The sequence below is a fragment of the Balaenoptera borealis genome (assembly GCF_965194805.1).
Source record: "Balaenoptera borealis genome assembly, chromosome: 2".
Classification (NCBI taxonomy): Eukaryota; Metazoa; Chordata; class Mammalia; order Artiodactyla; family Balaenopteridae; genus Balaenoptera; species Balaenoptera borealis.
Genome location: NC_138867.1, coordinates 19,255,355 through 19,278,908, shown reverse-complemented (window position 1 = coordinate 19,278,908; position 23,554 = coordinate 19,255,355). Strand labels below are relative to the sequence as shown.

At 35.3% G+C, this 23,554-nt stretch overlaps 1 protein-coding gene across 1 annotated transcript in view; it reads right to left on the bottom strand.

Moving 5' to 3' along the window:
* Positions 1–23,554, bottom strand: part of LOC309623105 (cadherin-12-like) — a 301,450-nt gene that overhangs the window by 69,982 nt on the left and 207,914 nt on the right. The window contains exons 4-5 of the mRNA XM_082379619.1: positions 6,121–6,415; positions 341–453 (exon numbers count right to left, since the gene is read on the bottom strand). Of these exons, the coding sequence (XP_082235745.1) occupies positions 341–453; positions 6,121–6,415 (408 nt within the window). The remainder of the gene's footprint in view (positions 1–340; positions 454–6,120; positions 6,416–23,554) is intronic.

The window sequence follows — 23,554 nt, the reverse complement described above, 5'->3', positions numbered from 1 at the left end:
CCTTGTACCTAATCAAAGAGCATTCAGCATTTACCAGCTAGATTTCAGAAATGTCATGGCCCAGTAACTCTTTTTTATTCTGTGCCTTTTCCCCCTTTTTTAACAGAAATGTCTACAGAAGTTATCCTATGCCTATCTCACCATTGTATGTTGGGTGTATGTAGGATAAGCAACTGGTCACTTTAGCATCACAAGTCTACAGATCAAGAGGAAATAAGTCTAAGGAACCTCATTTGCACTTGGACTTGAGTTATATGATTTTCTGGAATATGAACTAATACAATAGGGGAAAACATTTTAGGGTACTAGAAAGGGGCTGAGTATATGTTGTATGACATACCTTTGAGGACAGTGGTGCACTGTGGTAGGTAGAGAGGGCCCTCAGAGATTCCAGCTTCCATGTATTCATGCTCTTGTGTAATTCCATTCTCTGAATGTGGATTGGACTTACTTCTAACAATTAGAATACGGCAGAAATGATAGGATATCACTTTCAAGACTAGATTATAAATAGGCTGTGGCGGGGCTTCCCTGGTGGCGCAGTGGTTGAGAATCTGCCTGCCAATGCAGGGGACACGGGTTCGAGCCCTGGTCCGGGAAGATGTCACATGCCGCGGAGCAACCAGGCCCATGAGCCACAATTACTGAGCCTGCGCGTCTGGAGCATGTGCTCTGCAACAAGAGAGGCCACGATAGTGAGAGGCCAGCGCACCGCAATGAAGAGTGGCCCCCGCTTGCCACAACTAGAGAAAGCCCTCGCACAGAAACGAAGACCCAACACAGCCAATAAATAAATAAATAAATAAAATTTAAAATAAATAAATAAATAAATAGGCTGTGGCTTTGATCATAGCTGTTCTCTCTCTCTAGCTCTCTCTTAGATAGCTCATCCTGGAGCCAGGCAGATGCCATATTGCGAAGTAGCTCTGTGGTGAGGTCCATGCAAGGGACTGAGGAGTGCCAACAACCGCATGAATAAATATGGAAGCAATTTCCTACCTCCCCCCAGTTAAGACCATAGCCCCAGCCAACAGAGTGGGTGTAATTTCTTGAGAGACCTTGAGTCAAAGGTACCCAGCTAAGCCACTCCTGGCTATCCATGCTCCTGTGAGACAATAAATGCTTGTTATTTTACATTGCCAAGTATTTAGTCAATGTATTAGGCAGCAATAGATAAGTAATATGCAACCTTTGTGAAGTAATAAAAATGAACGTCATTAGTAGTAGGACAAATTGAAACTATGTTCTACCTGATAGAATGCAACAAGAAGAATACAGCATCTCCTCCGTGATATACCTAACAAAGATGCATACGCTGAATTTTCACATGATGAAACATCAGACAAACCCAATATGAGGGACATTCTAAAAAATAACTGGTCAGGAAAAACATGTTAGAGTTATGGAAGTCAAGAAAAGTCAAGAACTGTTCCAGATTGAAGGAAACTAAAGAGATCTGGCATTTAAATGCAGTGGGTGATTTTGACCTTGAACATTTTATTATATAAGATACTATGGAGACAATTGATGAAGCTTGAACAGAGTCTAAGGATTGGATTGTAATAATGCATTAGTGTTAATTTCCTGATTTTAATAAATGTATTTTGGTTGTATAAGGAGAATGTCTTTATTTGTAGAAAACAGCCAACATTCTTTCTCCAGTCTCCTAACAAGGACTATGCTTATGGGGCACAGATAGAAACCAATGATAGTTTGCCTGTTCATTCTATATTACTTGAGCTGCTCTATGTGGCCATGGCTGGCTTGTATGATAAGGTGTTTTCTTTATCATTTTTTGGTTTCACTTTCTATAACACTTCCGTGAAAGCAAGGAAGTGTGGAGATTTACATATGTTTCAAAATCATAATAAAGGTATAATAAATTAATATTAAGTAGAGTCACAGTCTTCACTATTTCCTTCTTGGAGTTGGACTGTTTAAGTGTGACCATGTAGAAAATATTCTCTGTTTAATAACCTACCAAAAACTCCACCAACAATTTCATCTTGGAATATATCCCCAAACTCTATGTAAATCAAAATACAATTCAGAGAAAAAAGCAAGGGGGTACATGTTATTTACTTTTCTATGAAACCAGCAGTATAATTTCCTTTAGGTATATCCTGTTTTATTTAAATTTTTCTAAACATTTTTTTAAATCAGTGGATAAGAGATATATTCCTCAGATTTTTTGTTTTAAGCATGGACCCCCATCCTCAAATTATAGTATAATACAATAATATAATATGAATTCCAAAGTCTTTACAAGTTCATCTGAGATTACAAAATAAATTTAAAGCTCCCAAAGAAATTTTAGAAGCCACTAACCCTAGAAAAAGGGTACAACTGATTGCAATTAACTTTGTTCTAAAGAGCCTGGGAGTAATTCCTACTTTCTGATCCATAGGAATTTTCATAGAAAAATAAAGATCAAATAGTAAACAACACTGCACGGAGTTATTGTAATGGTTAAATAAAACAAGGAATGCAAATCTCTATTAGGTCACCTGGTCCCTACCTATTGCTCAGGAAATGGTAGGTCTTACTTAATAAATTATGATTCACAATTGACATCTATAAAATGTGTCATAGGGACCTGGTTACGAATAACCAAATCAGCAGCCTAAAACTGGTTTAGCTTGGGCTGAGGAAGACAATGCAGGTATGAATATGGATTTAAAGATGTTAAACATGTCAGCACTCTAGGAAAAGTAACTTAAACTGCACACCCTACTGATGCAAAATCATCAGATATTAAAGAAGGCACATTACTGTAATTCACTGTTACTCTAGTGATCTTACAGAATTAAGACCACATTCATAACGTCCAAATTTGCCTCCAAGGAGAAACTTTGAGTTGGGGAATATCTGGATCATTAAGTAATTTCCTTAGGTCAGAGTAAAAGCACTTTATCTGTGAATATCAATTACTTCCATGGCATATTAGATGTAGCACAAGTGACAAAGTGACCTTTCTCTTAAACAATTCATAGATTCACTAGAATTTTCTTCAACTTTTGGGAACTGAATATATTCCATAGTCTTATAATCTTAAATATTGATTTTCCTCTAAAATCTCCACCCACCCTGCTCACCACCATCCTCCCTTTGTAGAGTTATGTTTTTTATAATTTTCCTGTTAGTTTTTTTGTATTCCTGGTTTAATCGTTCATCATATTTTCAGATGTACAATCCATTATCGCTAAACTGACATTTGCCTAATAGACTATTTCGTGACCTTTTGTATTACACAATAAGCTATTTTACTATATTCTTTTTAAATTGGTTGAGTCTTTTATTAAAAGTGAAATAAGAACATTCTCAGTTATTGGGAAAGGACAGTCATCTCCTAGAGGATACCTCAAGCACAGATATACAAAGCCAACAGTGAGATTTGCCGCAATAGTTATATTGCCCAATACACCATGGCTAGTTCTATCTGGTGTTGACTAAGCATTATTTTAATATTCCAAGGAAAATGATGCAGAAGCAGGAATTGCCTAGAAGGAATGTGGAAAAAGAAAATAAAGGAAAGAATAATCATTAGATAAAGTGACTTAGAGCAGTAAACCATTTCCATATGGTAAGAAGGGTGTGCTTGGGAATGGAGTTCAGGAGCTCTACGGACATAAATGTTATGTCTGGACACACAGCAGCTTCTGGCTAGCTTTAAGCTGCTCAGGTAAAAGCCAAAACAAGAAATACCACAAATCTAACTGGGTCTCTAACGGGTGTATTTGGTTATAGGTGTATAGGCAGGATTCCAGAGGATGGCAAAAGTAGTGCCTGATAGGTATCTCATTTCTAATACTGAATTTGCAAGCGCTGTTTCTACTTCTTAGTATTTATTTGAAAAGGGCATATTATGTTAATATAGTCCAAGAATACCTGGGTGAACTCATAACATATGTTATGTTTCCACATTCAAAAGAAATACTGTTCTGTTATTAAAAAAAAAAAGGGGGGGCTTCCCTGGTGGCGCATTGGTTGAGAGTCTGCCTGCCAATGCAGGGGACACGGGTTCGAGCCCTGGTCTGGGAAGATCCCACATGCCGCAGAGCAGCTGGGCCCGTGAGCCACAATTACTGAGCCTGCGCGTCTGGAGCCTGTGCTCCGCAACAAGAGAGGCCGCGATAGTGAGAGGCCCGCGCACCGCGATGAAGAGCGTCCCCCACTTGCCGTAACTAGAGAAAGCCCTCGCACAGAAACGAAGACCCAACACAGCCATAAATAAGTAAATAAATAAATGGATCATCACGTTTTCAAAAAAAAAAAAAAATTAAAAGGGATGGTGCATTGAAAATCAGTTTAGGTATTTACTAAGGTCTCTTGAATAATCAATGAGAAATTTCAGTTATGGTACATGGGAAAACATTTTAAAGAACCTATTCTTGCATAGATCTTTCTGATGACTCGTGGCAGCACAGCAAATTCTGTCTCACCCCAGTACCAAAGCTGGGCCCACTTTGTTCTCTCACTCACCTACCCTTTGCCTGATTTTCCAGATTTATTTCTCTCTTCAGGCACTAGCTGCAAACTCCTTATATAAGGGCTCAGCTCTGCGACCCTATCCTTTATCCTAATTGGCACCACAAAAAACCTAATTGTTTATCTAATAAGACAGAACTTTCTAATACTGTAGAGGGATGTGTGTGTTTGCTTTAAGGATGCTGTTTCAGTAATAAAGTGTCACTAAAGGCCATAAATTCGTGTAAATATTTCCAATTTACATGAAATAAGCACCAGGTTAAAGAATTTATGTACTGGATTGCATTGTCTTCTTAAAGGTCATACTTTTCCTCAAAGTACTGCCTTCATTTTTCTGCCCGTGTAAAACCAAGACACAGTTTTAAAAACAGCTGTCCCCATTTTCAGGGACTAGTTTCTAATACATTTTCCCAGTTGTATTTCTAAATCCGTAGCAATCATAGCACCGTGTAAAAGAGGCAGCTCAAAAAAAAAAAAAAAAAAAGCAGAAACTGAATAAAAGATTTGCAGCCCTGAATATGCATACAAAAATTTTAAATCGAAGTGAACTCCTCTGAGCTGATTTCTTAGGTGAAGGAGAGAATATGGTCTTTGAATGCCTGATAAGGTCACAGACACAATTTCAAGTGCATTTATGGTAAATCCATGTGACAACTCCTACAGCCACTAACCTGTGTCTGCCCTCAGAGTAGTCTGTGCAATCTTCCTTGCATGTCTGGGATGGTTGTGGGGACAGCAGAAGCCCTCCGAGAAATGTCACACATGGGAAATAGTAACAATGGCTCATATACGAGAGTTTCAAATTGAAACCTAGAAGTGATGAGTAGCTTTATCTTACACATGTGCTAGAAACCAGAAGTTACTATGAAATAAATTGAGCGATTGGCAGTGGTGACTAAGGAATAAAATTTATAATTAAAACTTGTCAGTAAAGCTAGAATCCTTAACTCATTGACCTTAAAATACATATTATAGGACTTTGAGAATTGAAGTTGTTGAATTTATATTTTATTTGAATTATTAAGAATGATGATGATACTATAGCTTAATTGTAAATTTATTCTAGTAATGACTTCATAATGATATTTGCTTCCTAGTTTGATGGAATAACTACTGTAGGTTACTTATAGCCACAAAGGGTACAATACCTTTTCTCAGAGTCTCTATGGATAGCTACAAAGAATGCAACACATCCCTTTCTGAACCACTTTGAGACTCAGATGCAATACATACTTTGGATAATTTATTTTGAGTGAAGAATGACTATCTGGTATTTGGTGTTACCTCCAGCACTGTGTAGGCATCTGAATTTGCAATGACAATCAATTACGGTACAAAGTGAGTTATGTACTTAAAGTACAAAGGAATTCCATGAATTCAGGGAAATGCAAAGACTGTAAAATAGTGAAGAATGTTATATATCCTAGATATTTATGTATCTATTCATACATTTAGAATAGAGCAGGAGGAAAAAATAGTTAAGTAGAAAAAAAAGTAAATGAAATTAATTGTATCCTCTACAGTGCAGGAATACTCTTCTGAGTTACAAACAAGACATTTCCATCAACCTGGAGAAAATAAATGTTGAAAAGGCCTCGTCTCATCTGACAGAATTTTGATTCGCTTACTCACCCACAGGAGACATTTCTGGGACACTAGCAATATAAGGTCCATCCAAAAACTTTGGCTCATTATCATTAATATCCTGCACTTTGATGATGAATTCTGATTCAGGCTCTAGGGGCTTCCTGGTTTCTATGTCCACAGCCTGAGCACGAAGTGTGTAGAAAGGTTTTTCTTCTCTATCCAGGCTCCTTATTGCATGAATGTCCCCTGTAGTTTCATCAATGGTAAAAACGGTGCCAGCGCCATCTCCTGAGAGGGTGTATTTAACAGCGCCCTCTCCCTTATCTAAGTCAGAATGGAGCTTTAGGGAGAGAGAGAGAGAGAGAGAAAGAGAGACAGAGAAACACCATTAAAGGGATGGTCCCATGTTAAAAAGCCATACTTGCAGTATAATTTTTCACCAGAGAAGTTAAACCAAAATCTTATGGTTTTTTTTCCTTTTTTTTCCACCAACTTTTTTATTATAAGCATTTTTAACACACAAAAAAAGCTGAAAAAATCTATGGTGGACACCTATATATACCTATATATATCTCAGAGATTCCACTGTTTACCTTCCAATTTAATCATATAGGCTTTTGACTTATCACATAGATAGATCATATCCCTATCCTTTCACTCTCCTGTCAATCCATCTTATTTTTATTTCTCCATGCATTACAGAGGTTAGAAGTACAGCCCCAAATCCATCAACATGCATAAATACAACTATTTTGAACATTTATTTCTTTTATATACTTTGGGGGATAAAATTTTCATAAAATGAAATGCACAACTCTTAAGTGTACTTAGAGTTTCATTTTAAATGATTGTTGTATTAAAATAAATTAGCTCATATATATTAAATCATACAACTTCCAAATACCCTGAGGATAGAAATCAGTGACGTGAATCCAGTGAGAGATATGGTAAAAAAAAAAAAAAATCAGAAAACACTGAGCCTTTTCATTTGAAAGGAGAGGAGAGTTTTGGCATACCAGGTCAATTTCAGATATGTACGATGGAGTATCTCATTTTAACAGACTGACTCTCAATGAGTTATTCAATATTACTCAACCAAGCAATGGGTAGAATAACTGATTATCCTTTCACAGGCAAATGGTTAGCCCTAATCCATTCTATATATTTGAAATGTTATAATATAGAACATTTTTAATTTCTGCTAAGTTCTTTTGAAAGTCAACACATGTATAATTCACTATAATACAGTATGGAATAAGACACACATCAATGTAATAGGGGAGAGGACCAAAGAGAAGAGAAATTATTATTGTGATACTGTAAATCAGTGTTTTTCAATATGGAGTCCAAGAATTAATGATAGATGGACATAGTCTTGGAGATCTATAAATTATCCAAGAATAAATTTATATAGATAAATAATATGATATAAATATTTCATTATATATAATTCTCTAAGAATATGTGTACTCATATATTTCATAAATAATATAAATTTACATTCTACTTAAATTAAAAAGGATACATATTCTTATAAATAATATTATTTTGTATCCAAATGCTGATCTAAAATGTTTCAAACTATTCTCACTCATTTAGGTACAGCCATCTGATTTCAATGTTCAAATTTTTATTTTTAAAAGCTCATTCCAGTCAACGGATCAGTCAAAGAAAAAATGTTAAACTTTTAAAGTGACCATAGCCATTTGGGCTGTGCTTTAAAATTTTCACACAAGTATAGGTGTCTTGCAAAATTTGGGGTAAAAATGAGTTGTTTTTCTTAATGTTTCAACACAACATAAAAGCTTTGAAAATATTTTAAATTATATAGTTATCCTTTGCAAATATGCGTTCTGTGTATTCGTATTAGTAATACCAAAACACAAAAACTCAACTTGGCTACATCTTTGCTCTTAAACTCAACATTCTGCTTTAGCTTCAGTAAAATATCATCATCCTTCATATTCATGTTACTAAAATGACTTTATTCATTTTGTGAATTTGTATTTACTTCAAATTGCTCTGAAAGTATGTTTGCATAAGAGCATAAGCAAAGGATTTGGACTGGGTAAATGATATAATTTAAACAATGAGAAAACTATAAGGGGGAACCAGGTTTTGATTTTTCTTTAAAAGTTTCGGTATATTTTACTCAAGTCTAAGGAAAATTGCAAAGAATGACAGGAGGTTTTTTCCTCCTAATATTTTATGAACTGCTATGAAGCATAGGAAGTTTCAAGTGTAAAATCAAGCTGTAGATACATGTTCTTTGAACTTAGGAATTTCAAATTACAAATTTCATCCATACTATTAAAGATATTCAGCACATGAACATTTACTTTTACTTTCAAATTTATCTAAAGATATGAGACAAGCAAAAGCCCAATGCAAAAGCAATGTCTTTATAAACTGGATCCATTTTGCCAATGGCTCCAAAGAATATGTGGTAATATTGTGGAAGCAAGTGAAAATTCTAAGTAGGTTTTTACAATGTGATCCAAGTAGAGTCACCAAAAAAAATTTTCATTTAGCCAAAATCAGAACTGTTTTCTCTTCAAACTGACCTAAGAATAAAAAAGCAAATGTTTTTTCAGCTCTATTCAAGATCCAAATTAAATTCAGTTGCTGCTACTCTATACACTTCCACCTTTTCCTTCTAATTTAAATTTGGGTTTTGCAGAGATTAAAGTTTCAGAAGAAATATGTGAAAATACGTTAAATTTGAACTGAAAATGAGATGGATGAATGTAAAATTCTTGAGAGGATTAGAATGGTTACAGCAGTTCATTGTATGTTAATACCTTAAAGAAGATCACCTGCAGTACCCAGCATTGATAGGCAATGTTTAAAATTATTCAGTACCACATGTAAAATGGATGGTTAGTGGGAAGCTGCTGCATAGCAACGGGAGATCAGCTTGATGCTCTGTGATCACCTAGGGGGGTGGGATAGGGAAGGTGTGAGGGAGGCTCAAGAGGGACAGGATATGGGGATATATGTATATGTATAGCTGATTCACTCTGTTGTACAACAGAAACTAACACAACGTTGTAAAGCAATTATACTCCAATAAAGATATTTTTAAAAATAAATAAATAAATAAAATAAAATTAGTTATTCAGTATTGATTCAGTCCAGTACATGGGTGACTAGGTAAAAGTATTGGTATTTTTGCAACGTCAATTCTAATGTTAAATAAATGATGTTGGCCTGATGTTGGGTATTGTAGAATTTGCTTTGTATCACATATAAAATAATTTGAATAGAGAACATATATAACATAATAGTTTATGTTGTAAACTAACATAAAAATCCCTATCACCCTCTTACTTAGAGATAACTTCTTTTATCATTTTATACACTTTCCATTACATATACACATATATTCATATATAAATGAAAGGGTATACATATAGAAATATGTTTGTATATGTTTTATATGTATATATAATATTATCTGATTATAAATGCATATATACATGATATAAAAATGACAAACGAGTCAACATTTTCAATAACAATATACCATAATCATTTTCAGTATAATTTGAAACTTTTCAGAATTATTTTTTAATATCTGTATTATGTTCGTTCAAAGGAAATTGAATGATTCAATGGGTTTTGCTTATCCTTTCATAAACAATGTGATGAATATGTGTGTGTTGTCTTAATTCCTTAAATAAACAGATAAATAGAAGGGTAATTATAAAGACCAAAAATATAACTTTTATGAATCAAAAAATTGTGAATCTTGAATGATTCCAGAACTTGATGTCTACAGATGAGGCTGGTTTCTTAAATTTTTAGCAATGCAACTCAGGCTTAGCTTACATTATGAAGCTACTTCTCAGTTTTATTTGCATTTAACAGGAGGGAGGGTTACAGAAGGATTCACTTGCTGAATCTTTGGGTTGTGTTAACTATGAACAATCACATGATGCCATTTTACACAGTGGCTTTAAGCTCCATGTAAGATAATAATTCCACAAGGATAAAATTATTTTCCTTTATAGTGATTTAAAAATAACACAAAAAATATTTCTTATTCTGATTATTTTTTTTAAAAAGCTGTTTCTGAGTAGGCGCTGACTATATTTACTGACTGAAGCAGCCAAATCCAATAATATCGTCTTTTAGTATTGACACTTAAAATACAATTTCTCCCAGAGAGTTCCATAAATGATAGCTATAGAAATATGCACTGTCCAGGCAGTTGTTTTGTGGAAGTGGTGTTGTTATTTTCTGATGTTTTCCAAGTCATCTCAGGTGGAGCGTGAAAATGAGATGCCAAGAGAGGCTTAAAAAAAGATACCGAGAAAAAAAAAAAAAAAGATACCGAGGACTAGCTTTGGAGTGTAAGCAAATCTGAACTCCAGTGTCTAAAAGTTTTGAGAAAGCTAATCTAAAGTTAAGTGTTTACTAGCATCTCTCAGATTATATTTTACAAACTGCTGCAGAAAAAAAGAAATTTATTCTTATTTTCTCCGGGTTGAAAAGTGCACATAAAATGGGAAATACTTTTTATATCACTATACCCAGCAGTGATTTTTATTTCCATTTGCTATTTGTCAGGATAAGGGTGGTTACAGGCATGAGGAGGGCATGGAGGATGTTGGGAGAAATGTATGATTCTGAAAAGTTTTTGCTAGAAAATCAAAAACTGTGCTCAACAGGTATTTCATTTGATGTATATACCTGCAAATTACTTTATTAATTATATGTCTATAGGTTTTATGGTACACTACATACTGTTTTATGGTACACTACATACTATTTTATAACCTGAATTTTAGATGGATTATATAACAATTTTCTTTATCAATAAGTATGAATTTATTACATCTATTTAAGTTAATCACAGGTATTTTAATCAAAGTACTACATTGAAATGGCTAAAATCAGAGTATGGAAGAGCTTGTAATGCACAATTTTACCCTCCTTTTCTCAGTCTCATTCACCAGGGAAATCACGTTTTAACTGTTTCTGTTGAATTCTTATTTAAAAAAAAAACATATGTGGATATTTCTTAAATAAAAAATGTTATAATAGTATTTCTTTTATCAATTTGAATAATACTTATTGACTTGCAAACCCGAGGCCACCTCTTTTTTTCCAATAGTGTTGTAATATCATTTATTTTACTTGTTATCAATGAAACACTGGTCTGAATAGTATATGTGTACTTTGGGTCTGAATTCAGTTCAATCATACAATGTAACTGTGGTTCTCTATTTTCTACTATTATAACATTAACACTTTTACAGTCCCCCTTAAACTCCTTCCCTTTCTCATCCCTGAATTCCACTGTCTGTATTATACAGAATTAAGCGTAAAGATTTTGTCAATTTGGTCTATTTATATATTTATGTATTTATTTATTTATTGGTCTCTTTTTTATTTTTTATTTTTTTTTTATTTTTAATGTCTGAAACATTTATATTAACATATTTCCATACAAATAACCCAATGAAAGTTTAGTATTAGTTGTTTTGTTTGTTTTTTTATACTGCAGGTTCTTATTAGGCATCAGTTTTATACACATCAGTGTATACATGTCAATCCCAATCGCCCAATTCAGCACACCACCATCCCCACCCCACCGCAGTTTTCCCCCCTTGGTGTCCATATGTCCATTCTCTACATCTGTGTCTCAACTTCTACCCTGCAAACTGGCTCATCTGTACCATTTTTCTAGGTTCCGCATACATGCATTAATATATGATATTTGTTTTTCTCTTTCTGACTTACTTCACTCTGTATGACAGTCTCTAGATCCATCCACGTCTCAACAAATGACTCAATTTCGTTCCTTTTTATGGCTGAGTAATATTCCATTGTATATATGTACCACATCTTCTTTATCCATTCGTCTGTTGATGGGCATTTAGGTTGCTTCCATGACCTGGCTATTGTAAATAGTGCTGCAATGAACATTCGGGTGCATGTGTCTTTTTGAATTACGGTTTTCTCTGGGTATATGCCCAGTAGTGGGATTGCTGGGTCATATGGTAATTCTATTTTTAGTTTTTTAAGGAACCTCCATATTGTTCTCCATAGTGGCTGTATCAATTTACATTCCCACCAACAGTGCAAGAGGGTTCCCTTTTCACCACACCCTCTCCAGCATTTGTTGTTCGTAGATTTTCTGATGATGCCCATTCTAACAGGAGTGAGGTGATACCTCATTGTAGTTTTGATTTGCATTTCTCTAATAATTAGTGATGTTGAGCATCTTTTCATGTGCTTCGTGGCCATCTGTATGTCTTCTTTGGAGAAATGTCTATTTAGGTCTTCTGCCCATTTTTGGATTGGGGTGTTTGTTTCTTTGATATTGAGCTGAATGAGCTGTTTATATATTTTGGAGATTAATCCTTTGTCCGTTGATTCATTTGCAAATATTTTCTCCCATTCTGAGGGTTGTCTTTTCGTCTTGTTTATGGTTTCCTTTGCTGTGCAAAAGCTTTGAAGTTTCATTAGGTCCCACTTGTTTATTTTTGTTTTTATTTCCATTACTCTAGGAGGTGGATCAAAAAAGATCTTGCTGTGATTTATGTCAAAGAGTGTTCTTCCTATGTTTTCCTCTAAGAGTTTTATAGTGTCCAGTCTTATATTTAGGTCTCTAATCCATTTTGAGTTTATTTTTGTGTATGGTGTTAGGGAGTATTCTAATTTCATTCTTTTACATGTAGCTGTCCAGTTTTCCCAGCACCACTTATTGAAGAGACTGTCTTTTCTCCATTGTATATCTTTGCCTCCTTTGTCATAGATTAGTTGACCATAGGTGCGTGGGTTAATGTCTGGGCTTTCTATCTTGTTCCATTGATCTATATTTCTGATTTTGTGCCAGTACCATATTGTCTTGATTACTGTAGCTTTGTAGTATAGTCTGAAGTCAGGGAGTCTGATTCCTCCAGCTCCATTTTTTTGCCTCAAGACTGCTTTGCCTATTCGGGGTCTTTTGTGTCTCCATACAAATTTTAAGATGATTTGTTCTAGCTCAGTAAAAAATGCCATTGGTAATTTGATAGGGATTGCATTGAATCTGTAGATTGCTTTGGGTAGTATACTCATTTTCACAGTGTTGTTTCTTCCAATCCAAGAACATGGTATATCTCTCCATCTGTTGTTATCATCTTTTATTTCTTTCATCAGTGTCTTATAGTTTTCTGCATACAGGTCTTTTGTCTCCCTAGGTAGGTTTATTCCTAGGTATTTTATTCTTTTTGTTGCAATGGTAAATGGGAGTGTTTCCATAATTTCTCTTTCAGATTTTTCATCATTAGTGTATAGGAATGCAAGAGATTTCTGTGCATTAATTTTGTATCCTGCAACTTTACCATATTCATTAATTAGCTCTAGCAGTTTTCTGGTGGCAGTTTTAGGATTCTCTATGTATAGTATCATGTCATCCTCAAACAGTGACAGTTTTACTTCTTCTTTTCCAATTTGTATTCCTTTTATTTCTTTTTCTTCTCTGATTGCCGTGGCTAGGACTTCCAAAACTATGTTGAATAATAGTGGTGAGAGTGGACATCCTTGTCTCGTTCCTGATCTTAGAGGAAATGCTTTCAGTTTTTCACCATTGAGAATGATGTTTGCTGTGGGTTTGTCATATATGGCCTTTATTATGTTGAGGTAGGTTCCCTCTATGCCCACTTTCTGGAGAGTTTTTATCAGAAATGGGTGTTGAATTTTGTCAAAAGCTTTTTCTGCATCTATTGAGATGATCATATGGTTTTTATTCTTCAATTTGTTAATATGGTGTATCACATTGATTGATTTGCGTATATTGAAGAATCCTTGCATCCCTGGGATAAATCCCACTTGATCGTGGTGTATGATCCTTTTAATGTGTTGTTGGATTCTGTTTGCTAGTATTTTGTTGAGGATTTTTGCATCTATATTCATCAGTGATATTGGTCTGTAATTTTCTTTTTTTGTAGTGTCTTTGTCTGGTTTTGGTATCAGGGTGATGGTGGCCTCATAGAATGAGTTTGGGAGTGTTCCTTCCTCTGCAATTTTTTGGAAGAGTTTGAGAAGGATGGGTGTTAGCTCTTCTCTAAATGTTTGATAGAATTCACCTGTGAAGCCATCTGGTCCTGGACTTTTGTTTGTTGGAAGATTTTTAATCACAGTTTCAATTTCATTACTTGTGATTGGTCTGTTCATATTTTCTATTTCTTCCTGGTTCAGTCTTGGAAGGTTATACCTTTCTAAGAATTTGTCCATTTCTTCCAGGTTGTCCATTTTATTGGCATAAAGTTGCTTGTAGTAGTCTCTTAGGATGCTTTGTATTTCTGCAGTGTCTGTTGTAACTTCTTCTTTTTCATTTCTGATTTTATTGATTTGAGTCCTCTCCCTCTTTTTCTTGATGAGTCTGGCTAATGGCTTATCAATTTTGTTTATCTTCTCAAAGAACCAACTTTTAGTTTTATTGATCTTTGCTATTGTTTTCTTTGTTTCTATTTCATTTATTTCTGCTCTGATCTTTATGATTTCTTTCCTTCTGCTAACTTTGGGTTTTGTTTGTTCTTCTTTCTCTAGTTTCTTTAGGTGTAAGGTTAGATTGTTTACTTGAGCTTTTTCTTGTTTCTTTAGGTAGGCTTGTATAGCTATAAACTTCCCTCTTAGAACTGCTTTTGCTGCATCCCATAGGTTTTGGGTCGTCGTGTTTTCATTGTCATTTGTCTCTAGGTATTTTTTGATTTCCTCTTTGATTTCTTCAGTGATCTCTTGGTTATTTAGTAATGTATTGTTTAGCCTCCATGTGTTTGTCCTTTTTACGTTTTTTTCCCTGTAATTCATTTCTAATCTCATAGCGTTGTGGTCAGAAAAGATGCTTGATATGATTTCAATTTTCTTAAATTTTCTGAGGCTTGATTTGTGACCCAAGATGTGATCTATCTTGGAGAATGTTCCGTGCGCACTTGAGAAGAACGTGTAATCTGCTGTTTTTGGATGGAATGTCCGATATATATCAATTAAATCTATCTGGTCTATTGTGTCATTTAAAGCTTCTGTTTCCTTATTTATTTTCATTTTGGATGATCTGTCCATTGGTGTAAGTGAGGTGTTAAAGTCCCCCACTATTATTGTGTTACTGTCGATTTCCTCTTTTATAGCTGTTAGCAGTTGCCTTATGTATTGAGGTGCTCCTATGTTGGGTGCATATATATTTATAATTGTTATATCTTCTTCTTGGATTGATCCCTGGATCATTATGTAGTGTCCTTCCTTGTCTCTTGTAACATTCTTTATTTTAAAGTCTATTTTATCTGATATGAGTATAGCTACTCCAGCTTTCTTTTGATTTCCATTTGCATGGAATATCTTTTTCCATCCCCTCACTTTCAGTCTGTATGTGTCCCTAGGTCTAAAGTGGGTCTCTTGTAGACAGCATATATATGGGTCTTGTTTTTGTATCCATTCAGCCAGTCTATGTCTTTTGGTTGGGGCATTTAATCCATTCACGTTTAAGGTAATAATCGATATGTATGTTCCTATGACCATTTTCTTAATTGTTTTGGGTTTGTTTTTGTAGGTCCTTTTCTTCTCTTGTGTTTCCCACTTAGAGAAGTTCCTTTAGCATTTGTTGTAGAGCTGGTTTGGTGGTGCTGAATTCTCTTAGCTTTTGCTTGTCTGTAAAGCTTTTGATTTCTCCATCAAATCTAAATGAGATCCTTGCCGGGTAGAGTAATCTTGGTTGTAGGTTCTTCCCTTTCATCACTTTAAGTATATCATGCCACTCCCTTCTGGCTTGCAGAGTTTCTGCTGAGAAATCAGCTGTTAACCTTATGGGAGTTCCCTTGTATGTTATTTGTCGTTTTTCCCTTGCTGCTTTCAATAATTTTTCTTTGTCTTTAATTTTTGCCACTTTGATTACTATGTGTCTCGGCGTGTTTCTCCTTGGGTTTATCCTGTATGGGACTCTCTGTGCTTCCTGGACTTGGGTGGCTATTTCCTTTCCCATGTTAGGGAAGTTTTCGACTATAATCTCTTCAAATATTTTCTCTGGTCCTTTCTCTCTCTCTTCTCCTTCTGGGACCCCTATAATGCGAATGTTGTTGCGTTTAATGTTGTCCCAGAGGTCTCTTAGGCTGTCTTCATTTCTTTTCATTCTTTTTTCTTTAGTCTGTTCCGCAGCAGTGAATTCCATCATTCTGTCTTCCAGGTCACTTATCCGTTCTTCTGCCTCAGTTATTCTGCTATTGATTCCTTCTAGTGTAGTTTTCATTTCAGTTATTGTATTGGTCATCTCTGTTTGTTTGTTCTTTAATTCTTCTAGGTCTTTGTTAATCATTTCTTGCATCTTCTCAATCTTTGCCTCCATTCTTATTCCAAGGTCCTGGATCATCTTCACTATCATTATTCTGAATTCTTTTTCTGGAAGGTTGCCTATCTCCACTTCATTTAGTTGTTTTTCTGGGGTTTTATCTTGTTCCTTCATCTGGGACATAGCCCTCTGCCTTTTCATCTTCTCTATCTTTCTGTAACTGTGGTTTTTGGTCCACAGGCTGCAGGATTATAGTTTTTCTTGCTTCTGTTGTCTGCCCTCTGGTGGTTGAGGCTATCTAAGAGGCTTGATGGGAGGCTCTGGTGGTGGGTAGAGCTGACTGTTGCTGTGGCGGTCAGAGCTCAGTAAAACCTTAATCCACTTGACTGTTGATGGGTGGGGCTGGGTTCCCTCCCTGTTGCTGTGGCGGTCAGAGCTCAGTAAAACCTTAATCCACTTGACTGTTGATGGGTGGGGCTGGGTTCCCTCCCTGTTGGCTGTTTTGCCTGAGGCAACCCAACACTGGAGCCTACCCGTGCTCTTTGGTGGGGTTAATGGCAGACTCTGGGAGGGCTCATGCCACGGAGAACTTCCCAGAACCTCTGCTGCCAGTGTCCTTATCCCCACGGTGAAACAGAGCCACCACTCGCCTCTGCAGGAGACCCCCCAACACCAGGAGGTAGGTATGGTTCAGTCTCCCCCAGGCTCACTGCTCCTTCCCCTGGGTCCTGATGCACACATTACTTTGTGTGTGCCCTCCAAGAGTGGGATCTCTGTTTCCCCCAGTCCCGTCAAAGTCCTGCAATCCAATTCCCACTAGCCTTCAAAGTCTGATTCTCTAGGAATTCCTCCTCCCGTTGCCTGACCCCCAGGTTGGGAAGCCTGACGTGGGGCTCAGAACCTTTACTCCAGTGGGTGGACTTCTGTGGTATAAGTGTTCGCCAGTCTGTGAGTCACCCACCCAGCAGTTATGGGGTTTGATTTTACTCTGATTGCGCCCCTCCTACCGTCTCACTGTGGCTTCTCCTCTGTCCTTGGACGTGGGGTATCCTCCTTGGTGAAGTCCAGGGTCTTCCTGTCAATGATTGTCCAGCAGCCAGTTGTGATTCTGGTGCTCTCGCAAGAGGGAGTGACAGCACGTCCTTCTACTCCGCCATCTTGGTTAATCTCCTCCTTGGTCTCTTTTTTAAAAGTAAGCTCTAATGGTTAATTTTATGTATTAGTTTGACTGGGCCACAGGATGCCCAGACATTTGGTCACAGACTATTCTTGGTATATCAGTGAGGATATTCCTGGATTAGAATAACATTTGAATCAATAGACAAAGTAAAGCAGACTGTGGTCCCTTATGTGGGTGTGCCTCATCCAATCAACTGAAGACCTGAATAGAACAAAAAAGCTGACCCTTCCATAAGTAAGAGGGAACTCCTCCTGCCTGACTGCCTTCAAGCTGTGACACTGGTTTTTATTCTGCCTCCAGACTTGAACTGAAACATCAGTTCTTCTGAGTTGAGCCTGTTGGTCTTTGCAATAGAAATATACCATGTGTTCTCCGGGGTTTCCAACTTGCTGACTGCAAATCCTGGGATTTGTCAGCCTCCGTAATTGTACAAGCCAATTCTTGATAATAAATAAATATATATCCTATTGACTATTTCTCTGGAGGACCCTGATTAATACATAAGCCTTCAAAGCCCTCTCCATCAGTTGCTGCTAAAACATAAAATAAAGCTAAACAAAACACAAACTCGTTTGATAATTATAATAATGTACATATTTTTGTTCCATAGCCAAATAACATACAGTGCCTATATGATTTCAATATTTTCATTTTGCATATGGAGTTTTTTGAGATATCTTTTTGTTTGTATTATTTGCTTTTCTCATATCTTTAAGCTCACCTCATTTCTCAGGGCCAACATCAAATCTCCTTTTCAAAACATTCGTTGTTCAGGGACTCCTCTTTCTTCCTACTCCAAACTAGAGCATTTGCACGATTTTCAACCTGGAATTTTTCTTTATTAATCTCCTGGTTTGAAACACTATTTCTTGGATTTTATATTTTCTTCTATATTAGTTGACTAATTTGTTTGTTGCCGCCAATCTCCTATAACTTCTTGAGAATGTGTCTGTGAGAGGTAAGTTTCTTTAGTCTTTGGATGTTAGAAATGCCTTTATTTCAGGCTTTATTTCTTTACCTACACATATACTTAATTATTGTCTGGGCATATAGTTCTAGATTGGAAATAATTTTCCCTTCACACATTTAAAGGCATGTATCTATATTCTTCTAGAAACCAATGGTAAAACTGATGTCCGTCTGATTATATTTCCATTGCAAGTAAGAAGCCTCTTTTTTCTCCCCATTTTATTTTACTCTAAAATTACAATCTTATTTTTATTTTGGTATTCTAATTATTTAGAACACTGTCTCCAAGTGTCTGTTTATGTGTGCTTGTGTTTTGAACATTGTCTCCAGATGTGAGTTGATATGTGTTTGTGTTTCTTTCTTTGGGTCAGGCACTTAGTAAGTTCCTTCGATTCAAAAACTATTTTCCTTCAGCACTGAAGGAAATTTCCTTTTATGATTATTTCCATGATCATGTTCTATCCTCCATGTTTCCCATTGTCTTTCTGGAATTCATATGTTCAATGTTAGATCTCATGGACCTTCTGTAAATAATATACTTTTTCTACAGTCATTCATTTCTATATCTTTTGGCCTATTTTGTGAAAAAATTAAAAGTTATCTTAAAATTATTTATTGATTATTTTCAGCATTTTCAAAGTCAATACACATACCCATGTGTGCACACACACATATGACAGGCATATTAATTTCCAAGATTCTTTTCCTTTACTATGAATGTCCCCTTTTAATAGAATTGTGCTCTTATTTTGTGGACACGGGGAATTGTTGAATCTTTTTGAGGATTCTAATTGTGTGTGTGTGTGTGTGTGTGTGTGTGTGTGTGTGCGTGAAGACTCTCATTTGTCTGTTCATATTTAAGGATGGAGTTTTGAACTTGTGGGTTGAATTTATTGATTACAGTTTTGCCCTAGGTTGAATGGAAAGAGAATCAACCATTCCTTTTAATTTCAGATATTTGGTTGGGGACATTCTAACCACAATGGAGTTCCATCATTGCCCTAATTATTTCCAGATTCTCTACAGAAGAACTTCTTTTTTCAAAATTTCTTTATTGTTTACATTCTGCTCATTTATGTTTGGATTCCATGCATTATCATGTAGGTGGAAGGAATTCTGTATACAGACTATCAGTTAATCTCTATGTTTTACCCTGCATGTCTTTCTCCTTTTCTCTTGATCATTGGCATTTCTGAGTCTTTTTCAGAACTGTCCCTCCTTGGTCAGAGCCCTCTCAATATAAATGCTTGTAAGTAGCTTTGAACTTACTTGACCAGTCACCAATCCTTCACGCACTTATCAGTTTATAGAAATGGGCTAAACTGTCTGATGCCCGCCACACCACCCCGTTAGCATTATGCCCATCATCACCTAATAACCAGCCATATTCAATTTTCTCCTCTTGTCTCTCCAAATACTTTTTTTTAGTTCTTTATTTTTTTTGAACATATATCCAAGAAAGTTTCAATCATTGCATTTGGATTTTGTGTCTTTGTTTTCTTTAAGTTTAAAAGAATCATGCCTATTTATATTAATTATTTTCTCATCATTATCTTTCTCAGGAAACTAGGCCCCATTCTGAATGTCTGCTAGAACACGAAACTTCCCGATGTGTTTTTAAATCTTTACTATTCTATCTTAGAATACCTCTTCAGCTTTTAAGTATGTAAGAGCCAATGTGGTGCCATAACAGAATGCCCTACTTAATACTGAGATCCTTGTAATACAAATTACAGACATCTTCCACCAGCCATCTCCATAAATACATTCAGTCTAGGGGAAAGCTTCCCAGTACAGGACACGCCTCAGTAAATGTTGGTGTAATAACAGCATGTAAATAGTAATACTTATTTCCAATTTTAAAATCTATGATTATGAAGGCTGTAGAATGATTTAGTACTATGGTTCAGCAGTTAGTGCATGAAATAGGAAGTAATATTATAACTTTTACTTATATACAGGATTCATTCAGATAAATGGGCCAAAATGAGTAAGAGAAAATTTTATGTGAATTTCTTTCGACAAAATAATTTTATTATATACAAAACAAACTACTTTTGCTACATTGTCTTTGGTGAACATAAAATACTTAGTGTGTCTTCTTTGCAGTTGCTTAGTTCTCAGGAACCTCACAGTGGCCATTGTATCAGCTACAAAGTGATTAGATTATGTTTAAGGCACTGTTTATTTATGAAAGAAGACCAGATACAAAGATGATCTATAACTCTGCCTGTGTAATGCCATAATGCAAAATTTCTCTCTTTTGGAAGCCACTGAATGCCCAAGAATATTTGACATTCTATCCCATTCTGCTCCCTGAAGGGACTCATTTGTTCTTCCTAGCTTGATTGTTGTCATTTGAGCAAAAGGAATATCACTTTACAAGGCTGGAAATTACCTTTAACAGCCCAATGTTAGTTGAGAACTCCCCTGCCTGGGTTACAGACCCAAAGCTATTTATCATCTGGAAATATTTCACCTTCTATTTAAGAGAGTAGAAATTCATTTCAAAAGGGCCCACACCTCCGCCAAGGTAAGCCAAAGAAGAGCAAAGAAGAACAAAGACTATTTGCAATGCTTGGGAGCAACAAAAGCTGATATGCTTGGATATATTATACATCCCATTAAAGAAAAATATATACTATTCACCCGATGTTCTCTCTCATCTTTCTTTTTCTCCTTGAAGATTGCATGTGTGGTTACATGTGAGGGGCATCCTAACTATTTTTTTAGATTGTCATATTTTATGACTTTACCTTGACCAGATTATATTATATCATTTGAGAGTGTCACATTATATTAATAGGTACTTCTGTAAAAGTTTAAGAGGTCATTGGCATGGGCCCTGGATTTGGGAGGAAAAATATGGAGAAGAAGGTTAAAATAATTTCTTTCCTACATTTCCAAAGCTGTAAAACATTTTTCACAAAGCCAGGTTTTAGCTAAAAAAAACATTTCCAGACAATAAACTAGTCATCAAATTGTCAGTAACAGAATCTCTATGTGGAATAAAAGTGAATTTTATGTACGATTTCAAATGTTGTTACTTTTCAGAATACTAGATAGGTTTGTATGATTTATTCTAGATTTAAAAGAAATGCCAAAAGTATACAAAAAATAATGCCAATAATCATGGTTTATTAATAATCATAGTACAGTATTATAGCTAGATATCATTTATTAAGTTATTACTATTTTGTATCTATGTTATTACTTTTATTATTAGCCCTTACTGAATATTAGGCACTGTGTCACACATGTTATAAGCTTTACTTAATTCTCAAAAAAAATGATATGCTACTATTATAAATCTGATAGATAAAATTTTTAAACTAAATTCTAATAGTTCAACATGTAAAATGTAATTTTCAAAAGCTATATGTTCTATCCTAACTTCTTAGTACATGCATCTAATAACTCTAATAAAGCAGACAGACCCAAATCTTAACTCTAATATAAAACATGGATTGATCTAAAATCCATGATTATGAGCATCAAAATTTGGGGTGAGAGTCCCAAACCCATTGGTTCTTACCTGGATGTTACTATGTAAGTTAACAAATTTCTTTGGACTTCAGAATCCTCATATGTAAAATGTGGATTCTAATATTTGTATCATAAAATATGGAGGATATAGTAGAGAACTTAACTTCATAATGTCCATTTCCCTTCATTTATCTCTATTTACATCCAAACAAGCCCAGGATAGCAATATTTGTTTCCACTTCACTTATATTAATTTATGTAAATAGGTGCAAGAAAACTAATCGGATACAAAATAATGTTAGGAAACCCTATCAAGCTTCTACTTTTAGCTAGACAATTTTCTAATGGCTTTATATACTTTATACACTCTAATACTCAAAACAATCGTATGAGTACAACCCTACTATTATCATCCCCATCTGGTAGATATAGAAATTGAGGCACAGAGAGGCCAAGTTGGCTCGGGACACACACATAGAAAGAAACAAAGCTGAGATTCCAATCAGGTAGTCTAATCCCATGCGACTAGCACTTAAAACCAAAAGAACTTTCTTTTAATTTGGTAAGTATAATACCATTTTCCTTAACTTTCAAAACTGGGTCTCTCTTGAGAGGAAACACACACACACACACACACACACACACACACACACACACATTGAATCATCTTTGGTCAGATAATTAGCTTAGCCACAGATGCTAGCTACCCAAGTATTTTGTGACATCAGTTGGAACAAAACCCAATTGCATTATTATGGATGCATTCCTGAGATTGGCTTCATTCAAAAATGCTTTGGACTGCCCACTAGTGATTGCACTAGGCTCTAGAGAACATCACATAGTATTTGTTCTTAAGGACACAGGAGTCCAGAGTCCAGTAGGGAACACTATGTGTCATAACAACAAAGATATCCATTGGAAACACTGTTTCTTTTTATAGTTTTCTGCCTCTCAAATCCTAATTTTCTATAGAAAATGTTTATAAGCATATGCTGTATAATTTAAAAAATGCTATATTTGTGTTTTATTAAAGTACAAAGTGGTATTACATTTATAGTTAGAAATCATATAAATAATATGCTGTGTCAATTATAGATTTGAAACAATTAAGTCAACTAGAAAATTGTGAAAAATATTTATGTTGAAGAGAATATAGTTAACTTTTGTATCAGTGAAATTCTTCAATGAAAATTATTTTCCTGAGTTTCTGCCCATGGTTATACTATAATTTGCTTTGAAACATATAAAAATCCATTATGTTAAAGACGAAATGGAGTAACTATTTAATTAGAGAAATAGTCATTAACGCGTGTGGTTTCTTTGTCACAATTTACTAATAACCACACAAATAGACATGTGAATGTGTGTGAGGATGTTTAGACATGTGTACATGTTGTATGTGAGAGAAAAAAAGAGAGAGAAAGAGATGGTATTTATACATGTTTTCATGTGCTCACACATGCACATTTCTGCAAAATGAATAAAGGTCAAGTAGATGTACATACTCTAAAACAATACTCTAAGAACACAATCTGAAATTATATTATCTGCTTTTTTTCAAGGGTGGTTTG